Source organism: Symsagittifera roscoffensis, chromosome 7 (genome assembly GCF_963678635.1).
Source record: "Symsagittifera roscoffensis chromosome 7, txSymRosc1.1, whole genome shotgun sequence".
NCBI classification, from domain to species: domain Eukaryota; kingdom Metazoa; phylum Xenacoelomorpha; order Acoela; family Convolutidae; genus Symsagittifera; species Symsagittifera roscoffensis.
This window is the reverse complement of record NC_087068.1, coordinates 11,944,352-11,955,310: the sequence shown is the minus strand read 5'-3', so window position 1 is coordinate 11,955,310 and position 10,959 is coordinate 11,944,352. Positions and strand designations below refer to the sequence as shown.

At 34.0% G+C, this 10,959-nt stretch overlaps 1 protein-coding gene across 1 annotated transcript; it reads left to right on the top strand.

The window, feature by feature from the left end:
* Positions 1-3,915: 3,915 nt before the first annotated feature.
* Positions 3,916-9,991, top strand: LOC134851151 (tubulin alpha-8 chain-like). The gene is made up of 5 exons (XM_063867109.1): positions 3,916-4,064; positions 4,782-4,879; positions 7,699-7,853; positions 8,285-9,074; positions 9,493-9,991. The coding sequence occupies exons 1-5, from the start codon at positions 4,062-4,064 to the stop codon at positions 9,836-9,838; spliced, it is 1,392 nt and encodes a 463-aa protein (XP_063723179.1). The 5' UTR covers positions 3,916-4,061; the 3' UTR covers positions 9,839-9,991.
* The last annotated feature ends 968 nt before the right edge of the window (positions 9,992-10,959 follow it).

Genomic DNA, 10,959 nt, shown 5'->3' with positions numbered 1-10,959 from the left:
ATTGTTGTCCTGAGCTCAAATTGAAAAAGTTTTTTCACTTGTGATCATTTTCTGTTTGTTGTGGGGGTTTCCAAAGGTTGCCAATTTGAAACAATTAACGCGCGTTTTATATGGTGCTTTTAAAAAGCAAGCGGATATATATTCCTTATTAAAAATTGAATTGAGGCATGAACGCACTGGAATTCCATGGATAATAATCGATTATATTGTCATTCTATAGTCAGTATCTATAAAATTCCAAAAATAATCGATTGTAATCCATGAAAAAAGGGTTATAATCTTAGTATTTTTTATATCAATTTAATCCATTGAAGATGGATTATAATCAAAAAAAAATTTCAATCAATATAATTCATTATAAAAGACTATAATTGATTATAACCCGCACTCAGTAAAAAGACAAAATCATTGATTATAATACAATTATAATGGTAATTTTACCAAACGTATAATTAATTATAAGCGCCAAAATTAGATGTTTAACTATTTATAACCCATTAGAATGATAACAAATTTATCATTCGTTATCATTAGAATTTTTCGTGACATTATAATAAATTATAATCAATTTTAATTGATTTTAATTTTTTCCAAAAAATCTCTTATAATCTCCTATAAACTATTATAATCTATTATTAAGAGATTTAAATGTTTTTTTCTGTCAAAAATCTTTAAAACGGAGATCTCTTGTCACTCTTTGGCTTATCTGAAGTTTCATAGAGGTTCCTTCATATTAGTTGAAAGAATCCCGCAATAGGTGAAGCTTAACTCTTCTATACAAATCATGAAAAAAAGCAGTGCGCTGATATTTTGTTGGTGCTGATATTGAATCAGTGCGCTGATAATGAATCAGAAATTCGGATAAAAATAATGGATTATAATCGATTAAAATGTATTATAATTGGTTATATTTGATTTCAAAAAGAGATATTATAATCGGCTATTAAATTTTAAAAATCAATTGTATCTCAAGTTTTCGAAGACTGGTACTAAAATCATATTATAATTGATTATTTACGCTCAAAACTGGATGCGGGAATGTATTTTTTGAGAATAATTCACGAATTTTCCTAATTTATTTCAAAGTTATCTCATCTCCTGTGTCGTGCAGTTGCTACGTATTACGTTTCATAATTTTTAACATTGCAACTACGATTTTTTTTATTCAAGTTTTCTCTACTTTTGATATAATTCTTAAACTCCATCACCTTTTTACCTTTTTAACAACCCCCTTTCCAAGTTTATCCCCCCCCCCCCACAGCTTACCCCTCGTCAGTTTAACCCAAACCCCTGGCCCGGTTTTATATCATTCAAAAGTATTGTTGTCCTGAGCTCAAATTGAAAAAGTTTTTTCACTTGTGATCATTTTCTGTTTGTTGTGGGGGTTTCCAAAGGTTGCCAATTTGAAACAATTAACGCGCGTTTTATTTGGTGCTTTTAAAAAGCAAGCGGAAATATAATCCGTATTAAAAATTGAATTGAGGCTTGAACGCACTGGAGTTCCATGGATAATAATCGATTATATTGTCATTCTATAGTCAGTATCTATAAAATTCCAAAAATAATCGATTGTAATCCATAAAAAAAGGGTTATAATCTTAGTATTTTTTATATCAATTTAATCCATTGAAGATGGATTATAACCAAAAAAAAATTTCAATCAATATAATTCATTATAAAAGACTATAATCGATTATAACCCGCACTCAGTAAAAAGACAAAATCATTGATTATAATACAATTATAATTGTAATTTTACCAAACGTATAATTGATTATAAGCGCCAAAATTAGATGTTTAACTATTTATAACCCATTAGAATGATAACGAATTTATCATTCGTTATCATTAGAATTTTTCGTGACATTATAATAAATTATAATCAATTTTAATTGATTTTAATTTTTTCCAAAAAATCTCTTATAATCTCCTATAATCTCCTATAAACTATTATAAACTATTATTAAGAGATGTAAATGTTTTTTTTTGGCAAATTTTTTTAAAACGGAGATCTCTTGTCACTCTTTGGCTTATCTGAACAGAAAGTTTTACCACAAAACAAAAGTTTCATAGAGGTTCCTTCATATTAGTTGAAAGAATCCCGCAATAGGTGAAATTTAACTCTTCTATACAAATCATGAAAAAAAGCAGTGCGCTGATATTTTGTTGGTGCTGATATTGAATCAGTGTGCTGATAATGAATCAGAAATTCGGATAAAAATAATGGATTATAATCGATTTATAATGTATTATAATTGATTATATTTGATTTCAAAAAGAGATATTATAATCGGCTATTAAATTTTAAAAATCAATTGTTTCTCAAGTTTTCGAAGACTGGTACTAAAATCATATTATAATTGATTATTTACGCTCAAAACTGGATGCGGGAATGTATTTTTTGAGAATAATTCACGAATTTTCCTAATTTATTTCAAAGTTATCTCATCTCCTGTGTCGTGCAGTTGCTACGTATTACGTTTCATAATTTTTAACATTGCAACTACGATTTTATTTATTCAAGTTTTCTCTACTTTTGATATAATTCTTAAACTCCATCACCTTTTTACCTTTTTAACAACCCCCTTCCCAAGTTTACCCCCCCCCCCCTCACAGCTTACCCCTCGTCAGTTTAACCCAAATCCCTGACCCGGTTGACCCCTCCTCAGTTTAGCCCCCCTCCTCCTATCTTAGTTTAAACCTCCCCCCTGTTTACTGAATGTGGGCGTGGTAAAAAAATTGGGGAAAGGGGTGTGGGTGGGCTCAAGTGGGTGGGTGGGGGCAAGTGGGTGGGCGTAGTGATAAAAGTAGGGACGTTGTTTATATGTTTAAATGCGGGTGTGAGGGGAGGGGGCAAATGGGGATGTGGGGCAAAGTGAGGGGGGTTAATTTGAGTAGGTTTAGATTGCGAGTAAGCCGTGAGTAACGCAGGAAGATTGCAAGTTTTGCGAATAATTTAGCAAGAAATTGTAAAGATTATAATCCGTTATAATCAATAAAATGGATTTTAAATGGATTATAATCAGTTATAATGGATTTTAATGGATTGTTTTTTTTTGAAATTAATCGATTATATTGACAATATAAACGATTTCGTGGTCTAAATTTGCAACAATAATGGATTATAATGACTACATTTTAGACAACAATTTTCAATTATAATCGATTATTATCCATGGAACTCCGGCGCGGGTGCTCTTTGGTCCATTTAATAGTTTGCTATATGCGAAATATTTCAACTTATGTTTTACATAGCGTGTGACGGCATTATTTTAGAAAAAAAAACATCAAAAATTTTTTTTTAAATTTAGTCTATTTTTTAACGCAGTCGAAACCCTCACGACTTCGCCTTGATCGAGCAGTCTTGTTTGATTTTGAGTTCAAGTTAGCAATTTTGAAGTTCAATACATGACTGAATCATCTTGGCACCTAATTTCTAATTTTGCCAAATTTTTTTATGGCAAAAAATTGTTGTGAAAAATAAAAAAAAGATGCAGATATGAAAATACATCTTTTAATTTTTTCCTGTTTTTGTTCTGGAAAATTCTTGTAAATATGGGAAAAAGTTGTTGAGTCAAACTATAAAACTGTGTTGTTATTTGAAGAATGTATACCATTGCATGTTATGAAAGCTTGAAAAGTTGTACCTTCATACTGTCAATAGTAGATTTGATTAAATACTTTAAGCCCAGCTCAGGAAATCGTGTTTTCTAAGTTTTGACTTCCTTGTAGAATTAAAGAGTTCATTTTCCTCCTTAAACGGCAATACACGAATGCTTTGTAATATTCTGTAACAACGTATAAGCAAGTTAACCTCTGACTTATGCGAGATAACACTGCAAGGGTTTAAGAATTAAACGTGGGAAAAGTGGGAACGGCTATTTGGGCAAAATACCCTGCTGTCAAGTACTGCGTTGTTACAATAGTTCTGGGTATTGGGTAGTGCTTATTATTCGATTTGAGTTTACAACAGCTAGTCGCACTAAGGCTACTTTTAACAACTTAACAATTTTCTACCAATTTCTTTGACAAAGACTATCTTCTTTACCAATTTCAACAAAATGGTATGTAAATCTTAAACCAACTGACCCGGCTGAGATTTCACTGAAGGAGGGAGGGGGGGGGGGGGTAAGAGGGGGGCTTTCTGTAAAAAAAAGGGTTGCTAATCTTCAAGGTTCTCTTCGTAAACCCATCATCACTTCAAAATTTCAATATTTGTTGGTTAGCTTTTTTTTAAAAAGTGTAAATTATACGTTTTATAGTATTTTGCGAAGGTTTTTTTCTCATAAATTCAATCCAAAATGGAATAATTTGAAGGCGTCAAACATTATGAAATAAATCATTCCCCCATAACAAAAAGGGAAAAAAGTTTCAATTCTAATTTTCTGCTCGACATTACATTATGTTTCGATTTTCAGTTCAACTATAGGTCCTACTATGGATTTGTGGCCGAACTATGACAACTGGTTCGGTCAATTTGGTCCAAACATAGAATGCCGAAAACTCGACTTGTGTAATCAATCATGCTCAACTGATGGAATAGTTCTTTCTAATAGGGATATTTCGTTAGAAAAAAATCATAGGGTGAAATTGTCAATTATGAGCTTGTACGATCTGGCATCACTGTAAAAGCAAGACTGAAAATATTTCGAGGCAAGAAAATTTTCCTTCAGGGATCCATCTAATTTTTAGCAACATAACTATTATAAATAACAAATATAATAATTAACTATCATAATTGAAACAGTATTTTAATGTAAATTGTTTCTTTTTGTTTGCAGCGTGAAGTAATATCAGTTCATGTGGGTCAGGCGGGAGTGCAGATCGGAAACGCCTGCTGGGAACTGTACTGCTTGGAACACGGAATAAGACCCGATGGGTAAGCTACTAAAAAGTATCTGTCTTGGTTACCATGCACGCGAATGCACGTTTATTGCATAACTTTAAACGACGTTTCCTTGAAAAATATTTTTGGATCTACAAAGATTTGGTCTAAGACTAGAAAAACGTCTGCAACAAAATTCTTACAAATTCTTCAAAAAAAATTTTTCTGGGAAAAAATCCAGATTTGCTTCAAAAATTAGATACAATCTTAAAATGCAATCTAAAATCTAATATATATTAATATCCCTGCTTCTGAAGCCAAAATCTCATGGGTACTATTGGCGACAGGCCACCAAGCCAAAAAGAGAAAGAGCCAAAATCGAAAATTCTGTCAAGAAATTAAAAACCCCATCATTAACCTGATCAATAGGCTGATCGGCCCATGTGAACAATCTCCCCCTTCATTAACCTAGTGAACAATGTCCCTCCTAAATTAAAATGACAAATTCAAGCAGTAAGGCTTATGAAAGGCCAGTAATAGTATGCTGAAACCTGATTTGACGACAAATTTTACTTTTAACCAATTGAACTATCCCCACCCCCCTATTTTGATTTAGGGGGGATAGTTCCGTTTGACCTGCTACTGAACAAATATATTTCTCTAACGCTTTTTCTGTTTTAACTTTCGTGTTAACTGATAGCAATGCGTCTCGTTTTATAAAAAACAAGTGCTATTATACACGTGTGATTTATTTTATGTATAATTAGAGCAAAAAAGCTCGTTTTAAGGCATAGCTTCGTTAAAGCTTTCAAATTCAAGTGATGGTCTGAGTCGGAGCAGTTTTCGGCTTAATGAAAAACTTGCAATTAAGACAAATTGGCCAAATATATTTTTTTTACAACAAACAGTCCGTTTCAAAATATCTTTGTTCGGACCATTTGAACCATAGGGAGGAATTTTGTATTCGGGTGCGTTTTAGTTTTTTTTTCTACGCAAAATCGGCTACCACGCAAATAATCATCAAAGAAAATTGAGTGATAAATCATTTTAAAGCCTTTTCAGTTGTGATTTGATCGAAAAATGAAAAAAAATCCAAAAAAGTTTTCCAGTGTCGAGAAAAACCGGTTTAAAATTTTTGCTTTCTCGTCCTTTTTTGGACGAATCAAGCGAGCGATCAGGCATACAACAGCTTAATTATGCCAAATTTAAGCAATCCTACAAACCTAGCTTTAGGCAATTAAAAACGCAAATCCAAGCCAATCAGCTTTCACAAATACTCATTGGCGAGAGTTGAGTGATATAAAATTTTGAAGCCTTTTTAGTTGCGATTCGATCGAATTTTTAAAAGTTCGAAAAAGTTTTCCAGTGTCGAGAAAAACCGGTTTAAATATTTTGATTTTTCTTCTTAATTCCAACAAACAAAGCGAGCGATCAGGCATACAACAGCCTAATTAAGTCTAATTTAAGCCTTGAAAACTATGCTATTAGTTTCTTGCTTTGAGTTTCTTAGCTTCATTTTGGAAACCAAAAAATTCAGAAATATTCCAAAAATTTTCTACAAAAACATCTGTCAACTTTGCTTATATTACTATGGCTGTCAAATATGCATATTTTATAATTTTACATTAGATTTTTTATCATACCATGCAGAAAAAACTTCATTAACTTGAAAAAAGCTTTTTTGTAGTTTTTGTTCTTACAAAAAAAGCTCTTTTTGTAAATAGAACAGCTAGAACAAAAAATTAATTTAAGTTCAATCCGCTTACTTTTGCAGTTATTTTTTCCATGAAAAAAATGATGTTTTGGTAGACACACTTCAAAGTTGTTGATTTTAGGACGGAAAAACTTGCGACAAAATACAACAGCTTCGATGTCAAGCTGCGTTTTTAGTTTCATTCTTTTTTCAATCTTTTCACAGCTAATATAGGGTAACTAAGATTATTTCATTCGTACTGAAGAACGCAATTTTTAAAACTTTACTTGAAGTATATTTTGAGATACAAGGATGGATTTGAAATATGCTTGAGGTGCGCAAAATTTTTTTTAAAATGGAAGTTTTGTCGCCTTTTTTCGGTCGAGCTATTTAATTTTGTGATTTTTCCCAAATCTTGTTTTGATCAAATGTTTTACAGACAAAAAGACGTTTGGCAGATTTTGACTTCAAAAATTGGGTTCATTTAGCGTGCACTCAACCCTCACAGCTGCTACGATAGCAAAAAAATGGATGTTAAAATATAACCAAAAAATGGACCCTTTTGATGGACCCATTTGACTTTTAGTCAAAAACATGCGTTTTGAGCAATGACATCCTAAAAACTGGCTTATGTTTCAACTAGTTTATTTCAAAAACGTATTTTTTACAATGTTTCAACCGCTGCCCCGGAAAAACTTTGCCTTTTTTGGTCTCGCGTTATAATAAAAGTAAGCAATAAGCCCTCATCAAAATAAATTTGCTCTTCTAATTACCGGCTAATTTCAGAATTAAATTTCATTCTAACTTTGAAAGCTAATCAAAAAATAAATGCACGAAATTCAAATTCGTTAAATGCTATCAAGTTTGCTTCAAAAGCGTTAATAAGTGGCATCTTTCAAATTTTTCTTATATTTGTTTAATTATTATAAAAAATTTAGCTAGTTTTCAGCGATTCGCTTTCATTTTCATTCCGTATGAGTGTTGCAACTTATAAGTTGGTCAAAACGAGTGATTTAGAGCTCAGCAATGGTTTAAAAGGTATAGTATCAAAAACGAAAGTAAAAACCTGAAGGAGTAAAAACTAAAAATATATATCAGGAATTCTTACAATGTTGAAATCGAGGTTACTTCCTTTGGATTATTTTTTCATTTTGAAAGTAAACATGATGCTGTTTGGTAGATATATGGGTGGGGGTGAGGATGGGATGGCAACCAGTCCAATCGCTGGCAAGGGGGGAAGTGTGGATGACTCATTCTCCACCTTCTTCAGCGAGACAGGAGGGGGCAAGCACGTGCCCAGGGCCATATTCGTCGACCTAGAGACTACCGTCATTGGTATGTAATTTTTTAAACCCATTTATCCACGAGGGAAAGGAACAACATGCGAGCTGTACAGCTCATTACGGCGAACCGCTGTTGTGCCCCTGCTTAAGAACTACATGCAGTTTTTTTTGGTTATTTTTCTGGGCTGGGTTTTATTTAATTCAGTTTTATTATTGCCTTAATTTGCTTCCAGCAGAAGAGCATACGGACAAATTTATAAAAAGTTTAACTACAAGGAAACGAAAAAGGTATGAGGCATTGCTTTGATGATTGTCCAAGTCAATCTTTTGAGATGTGTTCAATACTGCGTTAAACCGGCGAATTATTTTTGTTTCATTGAATCAATATTTTACTTTTTTGGTCAAATCGATAATAAAGTTCTAGAAGTTTTCACGATAAAAGTAGAGATGGATTTCATTTTTCATCGATTTTATTTTTTTTAGACGAGATCCGAACTGGACACTACCGGCAACTGTTCCACCCGGAACAACTGCTCACCGGGAAGGAAGACGCCGCCAACAACTACGCCCGAGGACACTACACCGTCGGCAAGGAACACCTTGACCCCGTCCTCGACAAGATCCGAAAACTTACCGAGAACTGCACCGGACTCCAAGGGTTCCTGCTATTCCACTCCTTCGGAGGCGGAACCGGGTCCGGATTCACTTCGCTTCTCATGGAGCGACTCTCGGTGGATTATGGAAAAAAGTCGAAACTTGAGTTCGCTGTCTATCCAGCGCCTCAAGTCGCGACAGCAGTCGTGGAACCATACAACTCCATCTTGACGACGCACACGACTCTTGAGCACTCAGACTGCGCCTTCATGGTTGACAACGAGGCCATTTATGATATATGCAAGCGCAATCTGGGAATCGAACGCCCGTCGTATATCAACTTGAACCGACTCATATCTCAAGTGGTCTCCTCAATCACCGCTTCGTTGCGGTTCGACGGTGCCTTGAACGTCGACTTGACTGAGTTCCAGACGAACTTGGTACCCTACCCGAGGATCCACTTCCCTCTGGCGACGTTCGCGCCTATTATTTCAGCCGAGAAGGCGTTCCACGAGCAACTGAATGTGCAGGAGATTACTAACGCGTGTTTTGAGCCTTTTAACCAGATGGTCAAGTGTGATCCTAGAAGGGGGAAGTACATGGCGTGCTGCATGTTATACAGAGGAGACGTGGTGCCTAAAGACGTGAATGCTGCAATCGCCCAAATCAAGACCAAAAGGTACCTTGAGTAGCATGCTAAATTAGTTTTTGCTAACACTAAGCAACATTTAAATAGTGGCTGCTTAGATTTTACAGATATGAATGCAGAATGTTTCAAAGAGTTCTTCGCAAAATTTCCCAAGAGTTCTTCAGTTTGAGCAACTTTCATGATTCATTACTGTCTACAAGAATATTTCTTTATACTGAAAAATATTAGGAAAAATTTTGAAATTTTGAAATTTCGAAATTTTGGCGTGGAAGAAGAAAACTTAACCCCAAAACGGCCATTTTTTTATACCATAGCATCAGAAGTTTATAATACAGGCAGAAATCCTACACGCAGCAGTCTTTAGTGTTTTAAAAAGGTAAAATCAATTAGTTAATGGTGATAAACTTGATTAACTTGATAAACCTTTTAAATTCATCTTCTTTTTCAGATCGATCCAATTCGTCGATTGGTGTCCAACAGGGTTCAAAATTGGCATCAACTACCAGCCCCCGACTACTGTTCCCGGAGCAGACCTGGCTAAAATCAATCGTTCAGTGTGCATGCTCAGCAACACGACTGCCATCGCCGAAGCGTGGGCTCGTCTCGACTACAAGTTCGACTTGATGTATGCTAAAAGAGCTTTTGTCCACTGGTATGTCGGGGAGGGTATGGAAGAGGGCGAGTTTTGTGAGGCAAGAGAGGATCTGGCCGCACTGGAAAAGGACTACGAGGAAGTTGGAGTCGATAGTGCCGATTGCGAGGCTGTCGGAGGCGAGGAGGAAGATCTATACTAGCTGTCATAATATTATTATAATGTATTATTACTGCTATTTGTGTTTTAATTATAACCAACCAGTTATGATGCAAACCACATGAGTAACAATAACTATTGCAAAAATGAAACAAAAAAAAGAGAAACCAAGATTTCCAAAAAAAATTCGAAAAGGCTTCTTTTTTCGTAGATATGAAAATAGGTGATATAGCTGAGAAGCCTTGAAAGCAAGAAAAAACTAGTTGAATTGAGTTTTTCTTTTGACAAAGAATACCTGAGAAGACTTAGAAATTCTTTTTAAATTGAAAACGAATGTCTAATTTTACTTACGTGCCTAAAAATGAAATGGCTAACGCAAGTTATCATAAATTGTATGTTGGAAGCATATTAAAAGCACTCGCAAAAAACACAAGTTAGCGCTTTAAAACTTGTATAAAAATAAAAGAAACGCTGTTTTGCTTCATCAAAATGAAAACAACTCCTATTGATTTTAGATTTCATTAAGATGTTTCGTAGTTTTTGAAATGAATAAACTTTTTCACACAAAGGCTAAACGAAAAAAAATAGATCAAAAAGCGCTTTTAGTTAACAATTTATGTTGATCAGTCAGTTTTTCTGGACACTTTTTTGAAGAATTTTTTAATTTTTAGAGTCCAAATTACAATACCAATAAACATTCACTACGATAATACACTCGGTTTTTTTGTGAGTTTTTTAATGAAATTAATTGCGGGAGAAAAACCAGCATAATCCTTAAATCTTCCCAGTTGTCTAAATCTTCAATCAGAGGAATTAGAAATAAAATCACTCTTCCCTGAGCACAAAAAGTCAGCAAAAGTATATTGAATTTTTATAATCCACTTTTGAAATACATTTTGGAAAAAAGTTTTGAAATACATTTTGGGATAAAAAAAAACACGCTTGAATTAGATTTTATATCCGAAATACAATTGAAATAGCTTCACTATTGTACAATCGTTGAATAATTACGTTTCGAGCTATGAGCACTTCAGCGGAAGACCTACATAAGACTCACCTTTAAAACTTGTTGCTGCCTTATAAAATTTTTTTCGAAGAGTGCTTTCCTCGGGTAGGAAGTTGCATAAGTTTCGAAGTGATTTGACCAAAATAGTTGAACAATAT

Coding starts and splice junctions, on each gene's coding strand:
- LOC134851151 (XM_063867109.1), top strand. Junction 4,880..7,698: donor CACGGAATAAGACCCGATGG/GTAAGCTACTAA, acceptor GCTGTTTGGTAG/ATATATGGGTGGGGGTGAGG. Junction 7,854..8,284: donor CCTAGAGACTACCGTCATTG/GTATGTAATTTT, acceptor TATTTTTTTTAG/ACGAGATCCGAACTGGACAC.